Source organism: Hyla sarda, chromosome 2 (genome assembly GCF_029499605.1).
Source record: "Hyla sarda isolate aHylSar1 chromosome 2, aHylSar1.hap1, whole genome shotgun sequence".
In the NCBI taxonomy this organism is placed as follows: Eukaryota; Metazoa; Chordata; class Amphibia; order Anura; family Hylidae; genus Hyla; species Hyla sarda.
Window position 1 is genome coordinate 11,482,537 of NC_079190.1, and position 27,128 is coordinate 11,509,664.

Genomic DNA, 27,128 nt, shown 5'->3' on the forward strand with positions numbered 1-27,128 from the left:
ATAACATACCACAACCCTAGAACATACCCCCACCATATAACATACCACAACCCTAGAGCATACCCCCACCCTATAACATACCACAACCCTAGAACATACCCCCACCCTATAACATACCACAACCCTAGAACATACCTCCACCATATAACATACCACAACCCTAGAACATACCCCCACCCTATAACATACCACAACCCTAGAACATACCCCACCCTATAACATACCACAACCCTAGAACATACCCCCACCATATAACATACCACAACCCTAGAACATACCCCCACCCTATAACATACCACAACCCTAGAACATACCCCCACCCTATAACATACCACAACCCTAGAACATACCCCCACCCTATAACATACCCCCACCCTATAAAATACCCCCACCCTATAACATACCACAACCCTAGAACATACCCCCACCATATAACATACCACATCCTTAGAACATACCCCCACCCTATAACATACCACAACCCTAGAACATACCCCCACCCTATAACATACCACAACCCTAGAACATACCCCCACCATATAACATACCACAACCCTAGAACAGACCCCAACCTATAACATACCACAACCCTAGAACATACCCCCACCCTATAACATACCACAACCCTAGAACATACCCCCACCATATAACATACCACATCCTTAGAACATACCCCCACCCTATAACATACCACAACCCTAGAACATACCCCCACCCTATAACATACCACAACCCTAGAACATACCCCCACCATATAACATACCACAACCCTAGAACATACCCCCACCATATAACATACCACAACCCTAGAACATACCCCCACCCTATAACATACCCCAACCCTAGAACATACCCCCACCCTATAACATACCACAACCCTAGAACATACCCCCACCCTATAACATACCACAACCCTAGAACATACCCCCACCATATAACATACCACAACCCTAGAGCATACCCCCACCCTATAACATACCACAACCCTAGAACATACCCCCACCATATAACATACCCCACCCTAAAACATACCCCCACCCTATAACATACCACAACCCTAGAACATACCCCCACCATATAACATACCACATCCTTAGAACATACCCCCACCCTAGAACATACCCCCACCCTATAACATACCACATCCCTAGAACATACCCCCACCCTAGAACATACCCCCACCCTAGAACATACCCCCACCCTAGAACATACCACAACCCTAGAACATACCCCCACCCTAGAACATACCCCCACCCTATAACATACCACTGCCCTATAACATCCCCCCACCCTATAACATACCACAACCCTAGAACATACCCCCACCATATAACATACCACAACCCTAGAACATACCCCCACCCTATAACATACCACAACCCTAGAACATCCCCCCACCCTATAACATACCACAACCCTAGAACATACGCCCACCATATAACATACCACAACCCTAGAACATACCCCCACCCTATAACATACCACAACCCTAGAACATACCCCCACCATATAACATACCACATCCCTAGAAATACACCACTGCCCTATAACATACCACAACAAGAGAACTATACTAGCATCCTATAATGTACCGCAACCCTACAGATTTATCGCTACCCTATAACATACCGCAGCCCCAAAGATATACTGCCACCATATACAGTATCATACCACAAGCCTATAAATATTGCACTAGTGGTAGGGGGGGCACCTAATCTGACCAGTCGTTGTCCAAAATTCTAGGAAGCAGTGACCTAAGATAATCCGGGATACAAGTGTGGTCCTATATGGGAGCAATATATACACTGTGCAGCCATTACATTAAAACCGCCTGCCCGTTATTGTGACCAACACAGCCACATGGCCACCATATACTACAAGCTGCGATGTCCTGTGTGATCGGACTCCTTTCTATCGTAGACAGCAGGAGGTTTTTCAGCAGTTTGCTCTACAGCAGCTCTTTTGTAGGATCAGACCACATGGGCGGTCACTATTATAGGTGCAGTGATCAGCACACATATGGCAGTACAGTGGTCCCTCAAGTTACAATATTAATTGGTTCTGGGACAACCATTGTATGTTGAAACCATTGTATGTTGAGACCAGAACTCTATGGAAACCTGGTAATTGGTTCTAAAGCCCCAAAATGTCATCCAAAAATAGGAAAAAGTGAGAATGAAAGAAAAATAAGTAGATAATTAATATAGATAAAGCAAATCCTTACATATAAAGGTAAGAAAGATCTGCTGGGAGATGTAATCACTGTATATTTCAGTGTTTTCCAAGCAGGGAGCCTCCAGCTGTTGCAAAACTACAACTCCCAGCATGCCCGGACAGCCAAAGGCTGTCCAGGCATGCTGGGAGTTGTAGTTTTGCAACAGCTGGGGGCATCCTGCTTGGGAAACACTAGTCTATGTAGAGGACAGGAGCTTCTTCGGGGTCCTGTACAGTACATGCAATGTCCTAAAAAAGTAACATGGAGTCACCCTCACCTGGTGTCCAAAGGAGCAGGTAACCCTGGTACAGGTAAAATGTACAGAACATGTAATACCTCCCTGTACTGTAGGGGGCGCTACCAGACACCAGTCAGTGCATACACTTCAGTAATACAGGTAAAGTGTACAGAACATGTAGTACCTCCCTGTACTGTAGGGGGCGCTACCAGACACCAGTCAGTGCATACACTTCAGTAATACAGGTAAAATGTACAGAACATGTAATACCTCCCTGTACTGTAGGGGGCGCTACCAGACACCAGTCAGTGCATACACTTCAGTAATACAGGTAAAGAGTAGTACAGAACATGTAATACCTCCCTGTACTGTAGGGGGCTCTACCAGACACCAGTCAGTGCATACACTTCAGTAATACAGGTAAAGAGTACAGAACATGTAATACCTCCCTGTACTGTAGGGGGCGCTACCAGACACCAGTCAGTACATACACTTCAGTAATACAGGTAAAGAGTACAGAACATGTAATACCTCCCTGTACTGTAGGGGGCGCTACCAGACACCAGTCAGTGTATACACTTCAGTAATACAGGTAAAGTGTGCAGAACATGTAATACCTCCCTGTACTGTAGGGGGCGCTACCAGACACCAGTCAGTACATACACTTCAGTAATACAGGTAAAGAGTACAGAACATGTAATACCTCCCTGTACTGTAGGAGGCACTACCAGACACCAGTCAGTGCATACACTTCAGTAATACAGGTAAAGAGTAGTAGAGAACATGTAATACCTCCCTGTACTGTAGGGGGTGCTACCAGACACCAGTCAGTGCATACACTTCAAGAGTACAGGTAATGAGTACAGAACATGTAATACCTCCCTGTACTGTAGGGGGCACTACCAGACACCAGTCAGTGCATACACTTCAGTAATACAGGTAAAGAGTACAGAACATGTAATACCTCCCTGTACTGTAGGGGGCGCTACCAGACACCAGTCAGTGCATGCACTTCAGTAATACAGGTAAAGTGTACAGAACATGTAATACCTCCCTGTACTGTAGGGGGCGCTACCAGACACCAGTCAGTGCATACACTTCAGTAATACAGGTAAAGAGTACAGAACATGTAATACCTCCCTGTACTGTAGGGGGCACTACCAGACACCAGTCAGTGTATACACTTCAGTAATACAGGTAAGGAGTATAGAACATGTAATACCTCACTGTACTGTAGGGGGCTCTACCAGACACCAGTCAGTGCATACACTTCAGTAATACAGGTAAAGAGTACAGAGCATGTAATACCTCCCTGTACTGTAGGGGGCTCTACCAGACACCAGTCAGTGTATACACTTCAGTAATACAGGTAAAGAGTACAGAACATGTAATACCTCCCTGTACTGTAGGGGGCGCTAGCAGACACCAGTCAGTGCATACACTTCAGTAATACAGGTAAAGTGTACAGAACATGTAATACCTCCCTGTACTGTAGGGGGCGCTACCAGACACCAGTCAGTGCATGCACTTCAGTAATACAGGTAAAGTGTACAGAACATGTAATACCTCCCTGTACTGTAGGGGGCGCTACCAGACACCAGTCAGTGCATACACTTCAGTAATACAGGTAAAGAGTACAGAACATGTAATACCTCCCTGTACTGTAGGGGGCGCTACCAGACACCAGTCAGTGCATGCACTTCAGTAATACAGGTAAAGAGTACAGAACATGTAATACCTCCCTGTACTGTAGGGGGCGCTACCAGACACCAGTCAGTGCATACACTTCAGTAATACAGGTAAAGAGTACAGAACATGTAATACCTCCCTGTACTGTAGGGGGCACTACCAGACACCAGTCAGTGTATACACTTCAGTAATACAGGTAAGGAGTATAGAACATGTAATACCTCACTGTACTGTAGGGGGCTCTACCAGACACCAGTCAGTGCATACACTTCAGTAATATAGGTAAAGAGTACAGAGCATGTAATACCTCCCTGTACTGTAGGGGGCTCTACCAGACACCAGTCAGTGTATACACTTCAGTAATACAGGTAAAGAGTACAGAACATGTAATACCTCCCTGTAATGTAGGGGGCGCTACCAGACACCAGTCAGTGCATACACTTCAGTAATACAGGGGGTTTTACCAGTGAATGTCCATTCGGATTGGTCAGTTCTTTAAGCCATTGACACGTTTCGCAGATCTGGACTGTCTATACCTTGTATGTTGAGTCTGGTTTGAACTTACAATGGTCCAGAAAAGACCATTGTATGTTGAAACTATTGTATGTTGAGGCCATTGTAAGTTGAGGGATAACTGTGCTATGACTGGTATCATCCATGAGTAGAGAGAGACAACAGCGTCATCTACGGCATCTATCAATACTGTACTGATGTCCCATGTCCACTCAATGTGATTCTTCAAGAACTGTAGTATTACCAGAAAATCTATTTTATTGTTACCGTCCCTTTAAATGTCTATTTTTTATAGTCAATGACCTGAGGCCACAGATCTGCCCCCGGTGGAGGGAGAGAGGAGCGCACATTTTGTCCCCTGACAATTTTAATGCTGAGGTTGAGACAATTTCATCTAGTGATTTCTGGGAGCTCGGAAGTCGGGTCATAAATGTCAGGACCACAACCGCCGCCCGGGACCGCATCGTCCTAATGGGCTCAATAAATAGTCTCTGCTCCCTGCGATGGCTGAGACCGTAAAAATGTCATTGCCTCCAAAAATAGTGACCTGATGGCGGTGGTTTATACCGCAATCTATATGCTAATGTGATCTTCACAAAGACGTAAAATAAACCCAAACCATTGAACCCAAACCATTGACTTCTTCTTGTGTCTCTATCCCACGAGGGCTGGCGGCCATCTTGACTCTGTGAGATCGGTATACGGAGACATGATTATTCAGTTATACACTGCAATACGTCCTGGGCTTTGGCAATGACAAGTGACATCACCATAAGGGCGCAGTGACATCACCATAAGAGCGCAGTGACATCACCATAAGGGCGCAGTGACATCACCATAAGGGCGCAGTGACATCACCATAAGGGCGCAGTGACATCACCATAAGGGCGCAGTGACATCACCATAAGGGCGCAGTGACATCACCATAAGGGCGCAGTGAGCAGTGACATCACCATAAGGGCGCAGTGACATCACCATAAGGGCGCAGTGACATCACCATAAGAGCGCAGTGACATCACCATAAGGGCGCAGTGACATCACCATAAGGGCGCAGTGACATCACCATAAGGGCGCAGTGACATCACCATAAGAGCGCAGTGACATCACCATAAGGGCGCAGTGACATCACCATAAGGGCGCAGTGAGCAGTGACATCACCATAAGGGCGCAGTGACATCATCATAAGGGCGCAGTGACATCACCATAAGGGTGCAGTGACATCACCATAAGGGTGCAGTGACATCACCATAAGGGCGCAGTGACATCACCATAAGGGTGCAGTGACATCACCATAAGGGTGCAGTGACATCACCATAAGGGCGCAGTGACATCACCATAAGGGCGCAGTGACATCACCATAAGGGCGCAGTGAGCAGTGACATCACCATAAGGGCGCAGTGACATCACCATAAGGGCGCAGTGACATCACCATAAGGGTGCAGTGACATCACCATAAGGGCGCAGTGACATCACCATAAGGGCGCAGTGACATCACCATAAGGGCGCAGTGACATCACCATAAGGGCGCAGTGAGCAGTGACATCACCATAAGGGCGCAGTGACATCACCATAAGGGCGCAGTGACATCATTTAACAGGAAATTACCTCAAGATTGATCCTAAAATGTCCATTATATATGGAGCAGATATCCAGTATATTGTACAATGTAATATCTTCTGCCCCGCCCCTATTCCACCCAAATCCCTCCACCACCCCTACACACAAAATAAACTAAAATGCATATATATAGTGTTGAGCGGTATAGGCAGTATTCGAATTCGCGATATTTCGCGACTATATTAACGAATATTCGTCAAATATTCGCTAAATTCACATATTCGTAATATTCACGCTTTATTTTCCCATATGCAAAAATTTGCTCGCCAGTCTCACACAGTAGTATTAGAGCCTTCTTTACACCACACAAGCTGGAAGCAGAGAGGTATGATCACTGTGATGTGTACTGTGAAAAAAATAAAATGAATATTCGTAATTACGAATATATAGTGCTATGTTTGCGAATATTCGTGAACAACACTATATATATTTATATATATATATATATATATATATATATAAATAAATATATATATATATATATATATATATATATACACAGTCATGGCCGTAAATGTTGGCCCCCCTGAAATGTTTCTAGACAATTAAGTATTCCTCACAGAAAAGGATTGCAGTAACACAGGTTTTGCTATACACATGTTTATCCCCTTTGTGTGTATTGGAACTAAACCAAAAAAAGGAGGAAAATTTGACATAATGTCACCAAACTCCAAAAATGGTCTGGACAAAATTATTGGCCCCCTTAACTTAATATTTGGTTGCAAACCCTTTGGAAAAAATAACTGAAATCAGTGTCTTCCTATAACCATCAATAAGCTCCTTACACCTCTCAGCCGGAATGTTGCGCCACTCTTCCTATAACCATCAATAAGCTTCTTACACCTCTCAGCCGGAATGTTGGACCACTCTTCCTTTACAAACTGCTCCAGGTCTCTTATTGGACGGCGCCTTTTCCCAACAGTAATTATAAGATCTCTCCACAGGTGATCAATGGGATTTAGATCTGGACTCATTGCTGACACTTCAGAACTCTCCAGCACTTTGTTGCCATCCATTTCTGGGGCTTTTTGACGTATGTTTGGGGTCATTGTCCTGCTGGAAGACCCAAGATCTCAGACACAAACCCAGCTTTCTAACACTGGGCTGTACAGTGCGACCCAAAATCCATTGGTAATCCTCAGATTTCATGATGTCTTGTACACATTCAAGGCCCCCAGTGCCAGAGGCAGCAAAACAACCCAAAACATCACTGACTCCCACCATATGTCACTGTAGGTACTGTGTTCTTTTCTTTGTAGGCCTCATTCCGTTTTCGGTAAACGGTAGAATGATGCGCTTTACCAAAAAGCTCTATCTTGGTCTCATCTGTCCACAAGACGTTTTCCCAGAAGGATTTTGGTTACTCAAGTTCATTTTGGCAAAATGTAGTCTTGCTTTTTTATGTCTCTGTGTCAGCAGTGGGGTCCTCCTGGGTCTCCTCCATAGTGGGGTCCTCCTGGGTCTCCTCCATAGTGGGGTCCTCCTGGGTCTCCTCCATAGTGGGGTCCTCCTGGGTCTCCTCCATAGTGAGGTCCTCCTGGGTCTCCTCCATAGTGGGGTCCTCCTGGGTCTCCTCCATAGTGGGGTCCTTCTGGGTCTCCTCCATAGTGGGGTCCTCCTGGGTCTCCTCCATAGTGTTTCATTTCATTTAAATGTCGACGGATAGTTCGCACTGACACTGATGCTCCCTGAGCCTGCAGGACAGCTTGAATATCGTTGGAACTTGTTTGGGGCTGCTTATCCACCATCTGGACTGTCCTGCTTTGACGCCTTTCATAAATTTTTCTCTTCCTTCCACGCCCAGGGAGATTAGCTACAGTGCTATGGGTTGTAAACTTCTTGATAATGTTGCGCACTGTGGACAAAGACAAATCTAGATCTCTGGAGATGGACTTGTAACCTTGAGATTGTTGAGATTTTTTCCACAATTTTGGTTCTCAAGTCCTCAGACAGTTCTCTTCTCCTCTTTCTGTTGTCCATGCTTAGTGCGGCACACACAGACACACAATGCAAAGACTAAGTGAACTTCTCTCCTTTTTATCTGCTCTCAGGTGTGATTTTTATATTGCCCACACCTGTTACTTCACATGCTTGAAATAATCTTATTTTTCCACAATTTTGAAAAGGTGCCAATAATTCTGTCCAGCCCATTTTTGGAGTTTGGTGACATTATGTCCAATTTGCTTTTTTTCCTCCCTTTTTTGGTTTAGTTCCAATACACACAAAGGGAATAAACATGTGTATAGCAAAACATGTGTTACTGCAATCCTTTCCTGTGAGAAATACTTCATTTTCTTGAAAAATTTTAGGGTTGCCAACATTTACAGCCATGACTATATATACACTGAGCAGATATCCAGTATATTATACAATGTGATATCCATCATATACAGAGCAGATTATCCATCATATAATAATTAAAAAAATGTCCATAATATACTCTCAAAAAAGAAACTCACATGTGTTGAAGTGAGTTGTATATTTATTATTAAATATATAATTGTTAAAAGTGCCTAAGATGGCACAATCTCTAGATATGACCCTATGGATATCAACAGCAATGTCTCCTTTCAACTACCAGCAAACAAACAATATAAAGGGAAAGAAATAAACAACATAAAGGGGGAAGAAACAAACAATATAAAGGGGGAAGAAACAAACAATAAAAAGGGGGAAGAAACAATCAACATAAAAGGGGGAAGAAACAATCAACATAAAAGGGGGAAGAAACAAACAACATAAAAGGGGGAGAAACAAACCACATAAAGGGGAAGGAAACAAACAACATAAAAGGGGAAGAAACAAACAACATAAAAGGGGAAGAAACAAACCACATAAAGGGGAAGGAAACAAACAATATAAAAGGGGAAGAAACAAACAACATAAAAGGGGGAGAAACAAACAATATAAGGGAGGAAGAAAAACAATATAAAGGGGGAAGAAACAAACAATACAAAGGGGGAAGAAATAAACAACATAAAAGGGGGAGAAACAAACAATATAAAGGGGGAGAAACAAACAACATACAATGGGGAGGAAACAAACAACATACAATGGGGGAGAAACAAACAACATAAAGGGGGAAGGAAACAAACAACATAAAGGGGAAGAAACAAACAACAAAAAAGGGGAAGAAACAAACAACATAAAAGGGGAAGAAACAAAAAACATAAAAGGGGAAGAAACAAACAATATAAAGGGGGAAGAAATAAACAACAAAAAGGGGGAAGGAAACGAACGACATAAAAAGGGAAGAAACAAGCAACATAAAAGGGGGAGAAACAAGCAACATAAAAGGGGGAGAAACAAACAACATACAAGGGGGAAGGAAACAAACAACATAAAAGGGGAAGAAACAAACAATATAAAGGGGGAAGAAACAAACAATATAAAGGGAAAAGAAACAAACATAAAAGGGGGAGAAAAAAACAACCTAAAAGGGGAAGGAAACAAACAATATAAAGGGGGAAGGAAACAAACAACATAAAAGGGTGAAGGAAACAAACAACATAAAAGGGGGAAGGAAACAAACAACATAAAGAGGGAAGGAAACAAACAACATAAAAGGGGGAAGGAAACAAACAACATAAAGAGGGAAGGAAACAAACAACATTAAGGCGAGAAGGAAACAAACAACATAAAGGGGTAAGAAACAAACAACATAAAAGGGGGAGGAACACAATATTTATGGGGAAGAAACAATCAGCCTAAAAGGTGGGAGAAACAAACAACATAAAGGGGAAGGAAACAAACAACATAAAAAGGGGAGGAACATAATATATATAGGGGGAAGAAACAATCAGCATAAAAGGGGGAGAAACAAACAACATAAAGGGGAAGGAAACAAACAAACAAAATATTATAAAGTTGCAGAACTTTCCATTATGCAAATATTAAAGGGCTATCAATGTGTTTTTTGGTGAGGAGGACCGCCCCCTTCAAAAAATGAGGCTCAGGGTGGTAGCTGCTGGGATCAATACTGATCAGCTAGCAGAACAGTGAAATTCTAACTGAAATAGTTAAAGGGGTATTCCAGGCCAAAACTTTTTTTTTTATATATCAACTGGCTCTGGAAAGTAAAACAGATTTGTATATTACTTCTATTAAAAAATCTTAATCCTTCCAATAGTTATTAGCTTCTGAAGTTGAGTTGTTGTTTTCTGTCTAACTGCTCTCTGATGACTCACGTCCCGGGAGCTGTGCAGTTCCTATGGGGGATATTCTCCCATCATGCACAGCTCCCGGGACGCGACATCATCATTGAGCAGTTAGACGGAAAACTTCAGAAGCTGATAACTATTGGAAGGATTAAGATTTTTTAATAGAAGTCATTTACAAATCTGTTTTAACTTTCCGGAGCCAGTTGATCTATATATATATATTTAAAAAAAAAAAATGTTTTGCCTGGAATACCCCTTTAAATTTCTCTGCAGCGCCTCCACAGGAGACGTGAAGTATTACACGGTGCACATTTGAAAGAAAATAGTGTTGGTTACATTAGTGGTCTCCAAACTATAGACCTTTCCGGCGGTTGCAAAACTACAACTCCCAGCATGCCCGGACAGCCAACGGCTGTCCGGGCATGCTGGGAGTTGTAGTTTTGCAACAGCTGCAGGTTTACAGTTTGAAGACCACTGCGCTGTATTATATATACTGGACCTTCACTATACATATACATATATATATATATATATACATATATATATATATATATATCAGCCTTGAGTCCTGTGGTATATCACAAGTCTATATCTCATCACGATAATACAATCACCTTCCTATTTGCTCAGGCAATGGCCGCCCAGTCCTTCCCATCCTAATGTTTTTCTATTTCAGGCTTCACAGATAACAATGGAAACATTTTTACCTGTCTGAGCGGAGAACGAGGGACTTCGTCCAACCCAACATTCCAGGAGTGGCCCTCTGCCTGCTGGTCCACACCTCTAGGTGACCGTGCCGCCATAATACTGTCAACCTGTCCACCAGCAGACACCCTCACTCCAAGTCACTCCATAGAAAAAAAAAGTCCCAACTTTCTCAAACTTTTCCCGTAACTAAACTTTCCAGGACAATGAAGGGACGCCCACATAATAGAGAGGTGACACCGCCACAATTAACAGCCTCATCAGTCACCCCCGCTATGAGGCATCCCAGGAGAACCTCATTGTCTACCAGAGAGGAGGTGACAGGACCAATTTGTCTATGAATGGCGGAGATGTGTTGGCTCCGTCTGAGCTTCTCTTCTGTTTTAGGGCAGCGAGTGGAAAGTTCTGAGTAAATGTGGAGGAATGTTTACTCCTCAATGCATGAAAGGATCCGTAACTATTTATCCACCAACACGCAACGCTGTATGTCTGCCAGAGCCGTGTACACTGTATACAGCCAATGTGACTGAGCCACAGAAAAACTCTAGGGGGCAGTATTATTGTAGTTATATTCTTGTATATAGGAGGCAGTATTATAGTAGTTATATTCTTGTATATAGGAGGCAGTATTATTGTAGTTATATTCTTGTATATAGGAGCAGTATTATAGTAGTAATATTCTTGTATATAGGGAGCAGTATTATAGTAGTTATATTCTTGTACATAGGAGCAGTATTATAGTAGTTATATTCTTGTATATAGGAGCAGTATTATAGTAGTTATATTCTTGTATATAGGAGGCAGTATTATAGTAGTTATATTCTTGTATATAGGAGCAGTATTATAGTAGTTATATTCTTGTATATAGGAGCAGTATTATAGTAGTTATATTCTTGTATATAGGAGCAGTATTATAGTAGTTATATTCTTGTATATAGGAGCAGTATTATAGTAGTTATATTCTTGTATATAGGAGCAGTATTATTGTAGTTATATTCTTGTATATAGGAGGCAGTATTATAGTAGTTATATTCTTGTATATAGGAGCAGTATTATAGTAGTTATATTCTTGTATATAGGAGCAGTATTATAGTAGTTATATTCTTGTATATAGGAGCAGTATTATAGTAGTTATATTCTTGTATATAGGAGACAGTATTATAGTAGTTATATTCTTGTATATAGGAGACAGTATTATAGTAGTTATATTCTTGTATATAGGAGACAGTATTATAGTAGTTATATTCTTGTATATAGGAGACAGTATTATAGTAGTTATATTCTTGTATATAGGAGCAGTATTATAGTAGTTATATTCTTGTATATAGGAGCAGTATTATAGTAGTTATATTCTTGTATATAGGAGCAGTATTATAGTAGTTATATTCTTGTATATAGGAGCAGTATTATAGTAGTTATATTCTTGTATATAGGAGCAGTATTATTGTAGTTATATTCTTGTATATAGGAGGCAGTATTATAGTAGTTATATTCTTGTATATAGGAGCAGTATTATAGTAGTTATATTCTTGTATATAGGAGCAGTATTATTGTAGTTATATTCTTGTATATAGGAGGCAGTATTATAGTAGTTATATTCTTGTATATAGGAGGCAGTATTATAGTAGTTATATTCTTGTATATAGGAGCAGTATTATAGTAGTTATATTCTTGTATATAGGAGGCAGTATTATAGTAGTTAGATTCTTGTATATAGGAGCAGTATTATTGTAGTTATATTCTTGTATATAGGAGGCAGTATTATAGTAGTTATATTCTTGTATATAGGAGCAGTATTATAGTAGTTATATTCTTGTATATAGGAGCAGTATTATAGTAGTTATATTCTTGTATATAGGAGCAGTATTATAGAAGTTATATTCTTGTATATAGGAGCAGTATTATAGTAGTTATACTCTTGTATATAGGAGGCAGTATTATAGTAGTTATATTCTTGTATATAGGAGCAGTATTATAGTAGTTATCAAACATATGTAGAAAGTAGGGACGTCACTCACCGGGGTACTGTGCCGATAATTTCTTTATTTCTTTAAGGTGCAAAGACAGACAAGGTGCACGGACGTTTCCAAGGACTCAGCTAATCAGAGTAAGACTGGGTGACAGCTGTTGCGCGTGCGCATTCACGCTTCTTCAGACCCTGTCTGTTCCGTGCTGCATCACCTTTTTGAAGCTTCCCTCTGGTGACGCGCACAGAACAGGTGCAAACTACTTAATCAAGAACATATATGTTAAAACATTAAAAACATAAATCAACCGACTTTCTTTATCAAAAGGACACTCTGCAATAAATAGTACCAGAAGGTATATCATAAAAAGACACTGTAATCGACTCTTTCATTCAGCCCCAAGTTTCCAGCAGCATTCAATTTAATTAACCATTTAGCTTCTGCTTGAAGTAAAATTTTTCTTTTATCTGTGTTTTCTTTGCTGCGGATCACTTCTAGCCCTTGAAAGAGTAAATCTTTACAGTTCCCTCCATGTACAGAATTCATGTGTTCAATAAAACGGGGAGCACCTTTTTTAGATCTAACTGAATACACATGTTCCCTAAAACGTGTGTTCAATGCACGTTTAGTGCTGCCAATGTAGAAGCGGCCACACGGGCAAACCATAGCATAAATAACCCATTGTGTTCTACAGGTAATAAGATTTTTAATATGGATTTCTTCACCGCCTATCACCGTAGACTTTCCTGTCTTAATATGGGGACACCAAATGCAAGTCCCGCATTTGTGGTTGCCCGTGGGGCCGATTCTTGACAGCCAGTCTGAGGTATTCGATTTGGAATGAAAGTTGCTACTGGTTACAACATCTTTTAAGTTTTTACTCCGTTTGAAAGCTATCAAGGGTTTTTCATGAACCAGTTTTCCTAAATCTGTATCGTTTTTAATCAGAGACCAATTGTTATGAATAGCTGTTCTTATAATTTTTTCTAAGGGGCTGAATTTAAATGAAAAAGAGAAACGGGGTAGAGTGGTGCTTTGCGACTTTAAATGTATTTTTTTCCATTTATTACTCTTCGTGCTGTTATCTAATAGAGTTTTTCTATCTTGTGCAAATGCTCGATTTAATGCCTTCTCAAGGATCTTTTCTGGGTACCCTCGTGCCCCCAATCTCTCCTTCAGCTCACCAGCCTGTACCAAAAATTTCTCATCAGAACTATTTATTCGTCTTAGCCGTAAAAATTGGCCATAGGGCAAAGCAGTCTTTACATGTTCGGGATGGTAGCTGGTGTACTGAAGGAGAGAATTGGAGGCAGTGGGCTTTCTGTACCCTGACGTCTGTATATCACCTCCATTAATCTCTACCAACACATCGAGGAACTCGATCTGCTTGGCATCGACTTTGTAAGTGAAGCGTAAATTCATTTTGTTTGTTTCGTTCAGAAATTTTACAAAATCCCCGAAGTCCGTCTCGGTGCCATCCCAGGCGATGAACACATCGTCCACAAACCTGAGGTAGCACCGGACGGACTTCAAAAAGGGATTGTTAGCTGTAAAGATATGCCTATACTCAAAAGCTGCAACATATAAATTGGCAAGGGTGCAGGCCACGGGGGTGCCCATGGCCACGCCTCCAATTTGTCTGTACCATATGTCATCGAACAAAAACGTATTATTTTCCAAAATAAACGCCAAAGATTCACATATAAACTGTATTACTTTCTCTGATTTACCTGCATTGATTAATATTTCTTTTATGCAGTCCACTCCCTTCTCCTGTGGTATACTTGTATACAGGCTTTCGATGTCAATTGATGCCAACATCATGTTATCGGACCAAGCTAGGTCCTGAATGCAGGTGAGAAATTGGTTAGTGTCTTTTACTAACGATGGTACTTCCTGCAGAAGGGGTCGCAGCAACCACTCCAAATACTTGGAAAGTGGCTCTGTGACGGAGCCTCGCCCCGAGACGATGGGTCTCCCGGGGGGGGCATCTAAGGTCTTATGCACCTTCGGCAGGAAGTACCATCGCGGACTGGAAGGGAATGGAGGGATCAATTTTTCGGCTCTACTTTTGGAAATAACATTGTTTTCTACTGCCTTTCGTAAAAGGGTTTGAAGTTTGGTTTTAATTTTAGGAACAGGATTATTTGCTAATTTTTGATAGGTGAGTGGGTTATTAAGTTGACGGAGGGCTTCGCTGGCATAATATTCACTAGTCATTATAACGACGTTACCGCCCTTATCCGATTTTTTAAGTACTATATCGTCCATATTTTTAAGACGATCTAGCGCCCTTTTCTCACCTAGCTTGAGATTACTAGGATCTTTTTTGTATATAAGTGACTTTACTTCACGTAAGACATTATTCTGGAAAATGTCAAGGTTGCTACCCGGAGTCACTTGGGGACAAAAGGAGGATTTTATCCCTCCCTTAAAATCCTCAAGTGACAAAACATCATTTTCACAAAAGGTGTCACTTTCTATACCATCCTGTAAATCTATCAAATTATCAAGGCATTCTAGTTCAGCTATAGTGGCATCTTTCATCACGCTAAAGCCAAGTGGACCTATAGTGGCAGGGATTTCTCCCTCTAGTGGATTTACTACTTTTCCTTTGTTAGCATATAATTTTTTCAAATTTAATTTTCTTATAGATTTAAATAAATCCACTTCAAAATCCACAATATTGAAGTCCTCAGTGAGGCAGAAATTGAGGCCTCTACTTAATAATGACAGGGTATCGTCATCAAAGGTCCTATCTGTAAGGTTGATGACAGCACGTGTGTCCATCTGAGGAACTACTTGTCCCATGACACTTTCTTCCTTCTTGGCATCACCCTCTTCGGTCGAACTGACCCGTCGTCTCTTTTTTCTCCTTGGGCCCCTTCTGATCTTCCTCCTAAAGGGTCACTCGTAGAGGCTTTTTCTGTATTGTTTCTTTCTTGTCCTGACGTACCCGTTTTTCCGTTATTTTTTTGAGCATCTTTGGTGGGTTTTGTATTTTTATTATTATTATTGTTACTTGTTTCTTCATTCCCACTGGAGCTGGAATCTGTTGTCCAGTAATCCGTTGTTTTTCTTCTATTTGGATTATTCCTGGTTCGTCTAGGGTACTGTTTTTTAGCCCCACCTGGTGGGAAAGCTTTATCGGATTCGTAATCCAAGCGGTCTCTGATAAATTTATCTTTTTTCTGGTCTTTAATTATTGATTGAAGGGTAACAATTTTCTTTTCCAATTTCTTGCTAAAAGACTGGAATTGTTCATTCTCTAGACGTGCTCTTAATTCTGTTTTTGTTTTCAACAGTTCCTCCGTGACTTTGGAGTATTCTTTCTCATTTCTGTCTATGACAGCTCTCAGCATTTGTAATGCATGTTCTTGGTGGATTCTTTTCCATGTTGCTACGAATTCCGGGTCATCCCCGAACTGTGAGGGATCTTTGTAAGTCCTCAGCCCTCTCGGGACCCGTTCACATTCGAGGTAGGATCTTAAAGAGCTTACTGTCCAGAAGAGCCGTGTTTCCCTCTCCGCTAAGGAGAACACTTTGAACTCAAGATTTTTAATACTTAAAACTTGCAGAGTGTCTTTAATGTTACATTGATTAAAAAATTCACTGACGTCCTTTCGTCCGGCACCTATTGCACCATCCGGCACTTCAGGGATGCTGTCTGCAGAATCGTCTGATTCCATCGTAATTCAACAATCGCAAGCTGGTGGAGGATATGCGGGGTGTGCTCTGGCTTAGACAAGACTATAAATCACAAGCGGTACACAGAAGCGAGCAGCCGGCACAACTACCCCTAAATTCCTACGATCGCACTCTCAGCTAGTGCGGCGAAAATGAAAGACGCCCTGAGCTCGGGCTCCACAGTTCCCTTAACAGTGCTGGCAGGCACTGTAACCCTTCGGGTTCCAAGTCCCTAATGACAAGACATCTTCGTATCAAACATATGTAGAAAGTAGGGACGTCACTCACCGGGGTACTGTGCCGATAATTTCTTCTTGATACGAAGATGTCTTGTCATTAGGGACTTGGAACCCGAAGGGTTACAGTGCCTGCCAGCACTGTTAAGGGAACTGTGGAGCCCGAGCTCAGGGCGTCTTTCATTTTCGCCGCACTAGCTGAGAGTGCGATCGTAGGAATTTAGGGGTAGTTGTGCCGGCTGCTCGCTTCTGTGTACCGCTTGTGAATTATAGTAGTTATATTCTTGTATATAGGAGCAGTATTATAGTAGTTATATTCTTGTATATAGGAGCAGTATTATAGTAGTTATATTCTTGTATATAGGAGCAGTATTATAGAAGTTATATTCTTGTATATAGGAGCAGTATTATAGTAGTTATACTCTTGTATATAGGAGGCAGTATTATAGTAGTTATATTCTTGTATATAGGAGCAGTATTATAGTAGTTATATTCTTGTATATAGGAGCAGTATTATAGTAGTTATATTCTTGTATATAGGAGGCAGTATTATAGTAGTTATATTCTTGTACATAGGAGCAGTATTATAGTAGTTATATTCTTGTATATAGGAGCAGTATTATAGTAGTTATATTCTTGTATATAGGAGCAGTATTATAGTAGTTATATTCTTGTATATAGGAGGAGTATTATAGTAGTTATATTCTTGTATATAGGAGCAGTATTATAGTAGTTATATTCTTGTATATAGGAGCAGTATTATAGTAGTTATATTCTTGTATATAAGAGCAGTATTATAGTAGTTATATTCTTGTATATAGGAGACAGTAATATAGTAGTTATATTCTTGTATATAGGGGGCAGTATTATGTTCTGTGTAGTGATGGATCACACTTTTCTATGTGGCATCTAATGGGGGAGTTTGGGTTTTGTGAATGTCAGGAGAACGTTACCTGCCTGACTGCCCAACATAGGGTGGTTTTTAAGGCCTCGGCTTCTTAGTTCCACTGAAGGGAAATCCTAATGCCTCAGCATTTTGGACAAGAGTCACTTCCAACTATGTTGGAACAGTTTGGGTTCAGTTCATTTCTGTTCCCCAGCACACACTGTAAGGTCCATAAAGACATGGAGGGGAAAGGATATGTCTGATCGCGGAGGTCCCGCCACTGGGGACCCCCGCGATCTCCGGGCCGGCAGCTCCAAGCTTCCGTGTCCGTGATTTAACACCACGCCCCCTCCTTTAATGTCTATGGGAGGAGGCGTGACAGCTTTGGGTTTAGCATAGGGTAACCATTTAATGCCTTTGGGATTAGCATAGGGTGTTCTGAAAGCTCGTGGAGGTGGACCCTTTATTTTACATACATATTGGGGGAGATTTATCAAAACCTGTGCAGAGAAAAAGCAGAAGAGTTGTCCATAGCAACCAATCAGATCGCTACTTTCATTTTCCAGAGGCCTTTTTTAAAAATGAAAGTAGCCATCTGATTGGTTGCTATGGGCAAGGTTCACACCATCCATATAATACTCATACTGGATGTATACAGTACCCATTTTATACCACCTACGGCACCACGGCCATTGAATGAGGCCTAATAGAAGGAGAGGATCCCTGGTGGTGGCACAGGTCACACATAACCGCATATCCCTGACCGATAATAACGTGTCCATATTTTATTCTCATAAAACCTAACTGAAATAGTTAAAGGGGTACTCCACAGGAGTGCCAGAAAGTTAAACAGATTTGTAAATTACTTCTATTAAAAAATCTTAAGCCTTCCAGCACTTATCAACTGCTGTATGCTTGTCACGATGCCGGCTGGCAGGTAGTGGATCCTCTGTGCCAGAGAGGGATTGGCGTGGACCGTGCTAGTGGATCGGTTCTAAGTCACTACTGGTTTTCACCAGAGCCCGCCGCAAAGCGGGATGGTCTTGCTGCGGCGGTAGTGACCAGGTCGTATCCACTAGCAACGGCTCAACCTCTCTGACTGCTGAAGATAGGCGCGGTACAAGGGAGTAGACAGAAGCAAGGTCGGACGTAGCAGAAGGTCGGGGCAGGCAGCAAGGATCGTAGTCAGGGGCAACGGCAGGAGGTCTGGAACACAGGCTAGGAACACACAAGGGAACGCTTTCACTGGCACAATGGCAACAAGATCCGGCAAGGGAGTGCAGGGGAAGTGAGGTATTAATAGGGAAGTGCACAGGTGAAGATACTGATTGGAACCACTGCGCCAATCAGCGGCGCAGTGGCCCTTTAAATCGCAAAGACCCGGCGCGCGCGCGCCCTAGGGAGCGGGGCCGCGCGCGCCGGGACAGAACCGACGGAGAGCGAGTCAGGTACGGGAGCCGGGGTGCGCATCGCGAGCGGGCGCCACCCGCATCGCGAATCGCATCCCGGCTGGAGGCGGTATCGCAGCGCCCCGGGTCAGTGGATCTGACCGGAGCGCTGCAGTGAGGAGAGTGTAGCGAGCGCTCCGGGGAGGAGCGGGGACCCGGAGCGCTCGGCGTAACAATGCTCCACAGGAAGTTCTTCTCTTTTTGAATTTCCTTTCTGCCTGACCACACTGCTCTCTGATGACACCTCTGTCCATTTTAGGAACTGTCCAGAGCAGGAGCAAATCCCCATAGAAAACCTCTCCTGCTCTGGACAGTTTCTAAATTGGACAGAGGTGTCATCAGAGAGCACTGTGGTCAGGCAGAAAGGAAATTCAAAAAGAAAAGAACTTCCTGTACATTTACATCCTGTGCATAACCGCGGGCATCGGAGCGATGCCCGTGTCATGCGCGGCTGATCCCGGCTGCTGATCGCAGCCAGGGACCCGCCGGCAATGGCCAACGCCCGCGATCTCGCGGGCGTCCACCATTAACCCCTCAGGTGCCGGGATCAATACAGATCCCGGCATCTGCGGCAGTGCGCGATTTGAATGAATGATCGGATCGCCCGCAGCGCTGCTGCGGGGATCCGATCATTCATAACGCTGCACGGAGGTCCCCTCTCCTTCCTCCGTCCGGCTCCCGGCGTCTCCTGCTCTGGTCTGTGATCGAGCAGACCAGAGCAGAAGATGACCGATAATACTGATCTGTTCTATGTCCTATACATAGAACAGATCAGTATTAGGCTGGGTCCACACTACGTTTTGTCCCATACGGGAGCGCATACGGCAGGGGGGAGCTAAAAGCTCGCGCTCCCGTATGTTACCGTATGCGCTCCCGTATGTCATTCATTTCAATGAGCCGACCAGAGTGAAACGTTCGGTCCGGTCGGCTCATTTTTGCGCCGTATGCGCTTTCACAACCGGACCTAAAACTGTGGTCAACCACGGTTTTAGGTCCGGTTGTAAAAGCGCATACGGCGCAAAAATGAGCCGACCGGACCGAACGTTTCACTCCGGTCGGCTCATTGAAATGAATGACATACGGGAGCGCATACGGTAACATACGGGAGCGCGAGCTTTTAGCTCCCCCCTGCCGTATGCGCTCCCGTATGGGACAAAACGTAGTGTGGACCCAGCCTTAGCAATCATGGTATTGCTATGAATAGTCCCCTATGGGGACTATTCAAGTGTAAAAAAAAATGTAAACAAATGTAAAAGTAAAAGTTAAAAAAAAGTGAAAAATCCCCTCCCCCAATAAAAAAGTAAAATGTCAGTTTTTTTTCTATTTTACCCCCAAAAAGCGTAATTTTTTTTTTTATAGACATATTTGGTATCGCCGCGTGCGTAAATGCCAGAACTATTAAAATAAAATGTTAATGATCCCATACGGTTAACGGCGTGAACGAAAAAAAAAAAGTCCAAAATTCCTACTTTTTTAATACATTTTGTTTAAAAAAATTATAAAAAATGTATTAAAAGTTTTTTATATGCAAATGTTGTATCAAAAAAAAGTACAGATCATGGCACAAAAAATGAGCCCCCATACCGCTGCTTATACGGAAAAATAAAAAAGTTAGAGGTCATCAAAATAAAGGGATTATAAACGTACTAATTTGGTTAAAAAGTTTGTGATTTTTTTTAAGCGCAACAATAATAGAAAAGTATGTAATAATGGGTATCATTTTAATCGTATTGACCCTCAGAATAAAGCACACATGTCATTTTTACCATAAATTGTACGGCGTGAAAACGAAACCTTCCAAAATTAGCAAAATTGCGTTTTTAATTTCCCCACAAAAATAGTGTTTTTTGGTTGCGCCATACATTTTATGATATAATGAGTGATGTCATTACAAAGGACAACTGGTCGCACAAAAAACAAGCCCTCATACTAGTCTGTGGATGAAAATATAAAAGAGTTATGATTTTTAGAAGGCGAGGAGGAAAAAATGAAAACGTAAAAATTAAATTGTCTGAGTCTTTAAGGCCAAAATGGGCTGAGTCCTTAAGGGGTTAAATTTCCATGCAGCGCCTCCACAGGAGACATAAAGTATGACATGGTGCACATATGAATGAATATAGTGTTGGTTCCTTCAGGGGGAGATAGATGTTGTTTGGAGCAACTCATAGCACATGTAGATTAGAGGACTCTAAACTATAGACCCCCAGCAGTTGCATAACTACAACTCCCTGCATGCCCGGGCATGCTGGGAGTTGTAGTTTTGCAATAGCTGGAGGTTTAAAGGTTGATAACCACTGTACTATATATTATATTATATATATATATATATATATATATATATATATATATATAGTTAAATTGAGTATGTGTGTGTATGTATATATATATATATATAGTTAAATTGAGTATGTGTGTGTATGTATATATATATATATATATATATATATATATATACAGCTACTCAATTTTACTATATATATATATTTATATATATATATATTTTATATATATATATATATATATATATATATATATATATACCGTATTTTTTGCCGTATAAGACGCACTTTTTCTTCCCTAAAACTGGGGGGAAAAAGTCGGTGCGTCTTATACGGCGAATACACCCCTATCGCGGCGGTCCCTGCGGCCATCAACGGCCGGGACCTGCGGGTAATACAGGACATCACCGATCGCGGTGATGCCCTGTATTAACCCTTCAGACGCGGCGATCAAAGCTGACCGCCGTGTCTGAAGGGGAAGTGACACTAACCCGGCTGATCAGTCGGGCTGTTCGGGACCGCCGCAATTTCTCCGCGGCGGTCCCGAACAGCCCAACTGAATAGCCGGGTTAGTGCTTACAGGACACCGGGAGGGACCTTACCTGCCTCCTCGGTGTCTTCTCCGTTCAGGGATCCCCTGTATGGCCGGCGCTCTCCTTCCTCGTCATCACGTATGTGTGTCGGCGTGCGTAACGACGTGATGACGGCGACGGAGAGCGAGGATAAACGGCCGACAGCAGAGACGTTCCGGAGCGACGGGAACACGGCGACAGCGATGGAGCGACATCCAGGGCAGCGGTGACGGGTCCGGAGCGGCGGGGACACGTGAGTATTACCTCCTATGCAGTGGTCTTCAATCTGAGGACCTCCAGATGTTGCAAAACTACAACTCCCAGCATGCCCGGACAGCCAACGGCTGTCCGGGCATGCTGGGAGTTGTAGTTTTGCAACATCTGGAGGTCCGCAGGTTGAAGACCACTATTGGGTTCAAAATCTTTAATTTTTTTGATTTTGCACCTAAAAATAGGGTGCGTCTTATATGCCGGTGCGTCCTATAGGGCGAAAAATACGATATATATACATATATACATATATATATATATATATACAGTAAAATTGAGTAGCTGTATACATATATATATATATATATATATATATATATATATATACTGGAGGTTCACTGATAGTACACAGTGTAACTTTGCCCTAAATCAGAAGCACAAAGCACACAAAACCCAGGCATTTATATATAGAAGAAATTGTCACGACCGAGGTCACTTTATTACACCGTCTATAAAACTAGGGCGAGTGACGTACCTGCCGCAGAATGACCATCTCTCCAGAGTCTTCAGAGACATCAAGCAGCAGTTGTCTGGGGAAGAATAGACATAAATCACTGTTATTATGGGGCAATGGATTTACAAAAGATCACACAAAAAAAAACTATCGGCATAGGTCACATGTCCAGGACGCTAATGAAATTATCACAGCCGGCCCAGCCCCGCCGTACGATAAGCTGGAGACGTAAATTCCCATTGATAAATTAGACAAGTCACAAGACCTCTATCTGTCCCCTGAGAAACATCCAGCCAATCGTCCCCAAGAACCTTCTTGTTTATCCGCCAACGTGTCACACAAAAGAGGAGCAGCGACTGCAGCCAAAATCTGATCCGATCACAGAACCATCCAAAGGGCCACAATACAAAACTGCCAAAGAGCAAACACACCCAGGGCTTACAGAACATTTATCATCGAGAACTATTAATAACATAAATGACACAGCAAATGTTCCCAAATACAAATCTAATATTAGGCTCTGTCTAGTAGTACAAGAATATAACTACTATAATGCTGCTCCTATATACAAGAATATAACTGCTATAATACTCCTCCTATATACAAGAATATAACTACTATAATACTGCTCCTATATACAAGAATATAACTACTATAATACTGCTCCTATGTACAAGAATATAACTACTATAATACTGCTCCTATATACAAGAATATATATACTATAATACTGCTCCTATATACAAGAATATAACTACTATAATACTGCTCCTATATACAAGAATATAACTACTATAATACTGCCTCCTATATACAAGAATATAACTACTATAATACTGCCTCCTATGTACAAGAATATAACTACTATAATACTGCCTCCTATATATACAAGAATATAACTACTATAATACTGCTCTTACATACAAGAATATAACTACTATATTACTGGTCCTATATACAAGAATATAACCACTATAATACTGCTCCTATATACAAGAATATAACTACTATAATACTGGTCCTATATAAAAGAATGTATCTACTATAATACTGCTCCTATATACAAGAATATAACTACTATCATACTGCTCCTATGCAAGAATTTAACTTGTAAACCACTGTCTATTGTGTCTATACTTGTAACTTTTCATGAAATGACAATGGTCAGTATAGATTTTGCACAGTCTTATTCTAGTCAGTGTATACATGTCAGCAGTCACTGGTCAGTGTATACATGTCAGCAGTCACTGGTCAGTGTTCTTATTTTCATTTGTTGGGATGTCAGTTTCTCCTGTGTTCCCCTTTATGCTGCAGTTATGGGCATCACACTCTGATTCCAGTCACATAGCGATAATCTCATTTTACAAAAGTTTATTAACTTCTAAGCTCCAAACAAACTTTGTCAAATATTTTTCTGTTCGTTCCCTGGAAAATCTGTTACCCCCATCATAGGTAGAAGGCTCACATAAGGGCTTCTGATGATGTACATTACAGCTCAATGTTGCCCTCTGCTGGTGCAGTTTCTGTTCTGTGCATGTTCCTATCTGGATGTTGCCACGCCGCCTAGGATGCAACGACACGGACTGTCAGTTGAGGACACAGGAGTCTGGAGAAGAGCAGAAGGGTCTGGAGGAGGACACAGGAATCTGGAGAAGAGTAGAGGGGTCTGGAGGAGAACACAGGAGTCTGGAGAAGAGTAGAGGGGTCTGGAGGAGAACACAGGAATCTGGAGAAGAGTAGAGGGGTCTGGAGGAGAACAGAGGAGTCTGGAGAAGAGCAGTGGGTCTGGAGGAGAACAGAGGAGTCTGGAGAAGAGCAGAGGGTCTGGAGGAGAACAGAGGAGTCTGGAGAAGAGCAGAGGTGTCTGGAGGAGAGCACAGGAGTCTGGAGAAGAGCAGAGGGGTCTGGAGGAAAACACAGGAGTCTGCAGAAGAGCAGAGGGGTCTGGAGGAGAACACAGGAGTCTGGAGAAGAGCAGATGGGTCTGGAGCAGAAAACAGGAGTCTGGAGAAGAGCAGAGGGGTCTGGAGGAGGACACAGGAGTCTGGAGAAGAGCAGAGGGGTCTGGAGGAGGACACAAGAGTTTGGAGAAGAGCAGAGGGGTCTGGAGGAGGACAAAGGAGTCTAGAGAAGAGCAGAGGGGTCTGGAGGAGGACAGAGGAGTCTGGAGAAGAGCAGAGGGGTCTGGAGGAGGACACAGGAATCTGGAGAAAAGTAGAGGGGTCTGGAGGAGAACACAGGAGTCTGGAGAAAAGTAGAGGGGTCTGGAGGAGAACACAGGAATCTGGAGAAGAGTAGAGGGGTCTGGAGGAGAACAGAGGAGTCTGGAGAAGAGCAGTGGGTCTGGAGGAGAACAGAGGAGTCTGGAGAAGAGCAGAGGGTCTGGAGGAGAACAGAGGAGTCTGGAGAAGAGCAGAGGGGTCTGGAGGAGAGCACAGGAGTCTGGAGAAGAGCAGAGGGGTCTGGAGGAAAACACAGGAGTCTGGAGAAGAGCAGAGGGGTCTGGAGGAGAACACAGGAGTCTGGAGAAGAGCAGAGGGGTCTGGAGCAGAACACAGGAGTCTGAAGAAGAGCAGAGGGGTCTGGAGGAGGACACAGGAGTCTGGAGAAGAGCAGAGGGGTCTGGAGGAGGACACAAGAGTTTGGAGAAGAGCAGAGGGGTCTGTAGGAGGACAGAGGAGTCTAGAGAAGAGCAGAGGGGTCTGGAGGAGGACAGAGGAGTCTGGAGAAGAGCAGAGGGGTCTGGAGGAGGACACAGGAATCTGGAGAAGGGTAGAGGGGTCTGGAGGAGAACACAGGAGTCTGGAGAAGAGTAGAGGGGTCTGGAGGAGAACACAGGAATCTGGAAAAGAGTAGAGGGGTCTGGAGGAGAACAGAGGAGTCTGGAGAAGAGCAGTGGGTCTGGAGGAGAACAGAGGAGTCTGGAGAAGAGCAGAGGGTCTGGAGGAGAACAGAGGAGTCTGGAGAAGAGCAGAGGGGTCTGGAGGAGAGCACAGGAGTCTGGAGAAGAGCAGAGGGGTCTGGAGGAAAACACAGGAGTCTGCAGAAGAGCAGAGGGGTCTGGAGGAGAACACAGGAGTCTGGAGAAGAGCAGAGGGGTCTGGAGCAGAACACAGGAGTCTGGAGAAGAGCAGAGGGGTCTGGAGGAGGACACAGGAGTCTGGAGAAGAGCAGAGGGGTCTGGAGGAGGACACAAGAGTTTGGAGAAGAGCAGAGGGGTCTGTAGGAGGACAGAGGAGTCTAGAGAAGAGCAGAGGGGTCTGGAGGAGGACAGAGGAGTCTGGAGAAGAGCAGAGGGGTCTGGAGGAGGACACAGGAATCTGGAGAAGAGTAGAGGGGTCTGGAGGAGAACACAGGAGTCTGGAGAAGAGTAGAGAGGTCTGGAGGAGAACACAGGAATCTGGAAAAGAGTAGAGGGGTCTGGAGGAGAACAGAGGAGTCTGGAGAAGAGCAGTGGGTCTGGAGGAGAACAGAGGAGTCTGGAGAAGAGCAGAGGGTCTGGAGGAGAACAGAGGAGTCTGTAGAAGAGCAGAGGGGTCTGGAGGAAAACACAGGAGTCTGGGGTAGAGGGGTCTGGAGGAGAACAGAGGAGTCTGGAGAAGAGCAGTGGGTCTGGAGGAGAACAGAGGAGTCTGGAGAAGAGCAGAGGGTCTGGAGGAGAACAGAGGAGTCTGGAGAAGAGCAGAGGGGTCTGGAGGAGAGCAGAGGAGTCTGGAGAAGAGCAGAGGGGTCTGGAGGAAAACACAGGAGTCTGGAGAAGAGCAGAGGGGTCTGGAGGAGAACACAGGAGTCTGGAGAAGAGCAGAGGGGTCTGGAGCAGAACACAGGAGTCTGAAGAAGAGCAGAGGGGTCTGGAGGAGGACACAGGAGTCTGGAGAAGAGCAGAGGGGTCTGGAGGAGGACACAAGAGTTTGGAGAAGAGCAGAGGGGTCTGTAGGAGGACAGAGGAGTCTAGAGAAGAGCAGAGGGGTCTGGAGGAGGACAGAGGAGTCTGGAGAAGAGCAGAGGGGTCTGGAGGAGGACACAGGAATCTGGAGAAGAGTAGAGGGGTCTGAAGGAGAACACAGGAGTCTGGAGAAGAGTAGAGGGGTCTGGAGGAGAACACAGGAATCTGGAAAAGAGTAGAGGGGTCTGGAGGAGAACAGAGGAGTCTGGAGAAGAGCAGTGGGTCTGGAGGAGAACAGAGGAGTCT

General features: G+C 43.3%; 1 protein-coding gene across 1 annotated transcript in view; it reads right to left on the minus strand.

Moving 5' to 3' along the window:
• Window positions 1-27,128, minus strand: part of MYO7A (myosin VIIA) — a gene marked incomplete in the record, with an annotated part of 248,641 nt that overhangs the window by 206,971 nt on the left and 14,542 nt on the right. Inside the window, 1 exon segment of the mRNA XM_056561158.1 lies at window positions 22,958-23,012. Within this exon segment, the coding sequence (XP_056417133.1) occupies window positions 22,958-22,975 (18 nt within the window).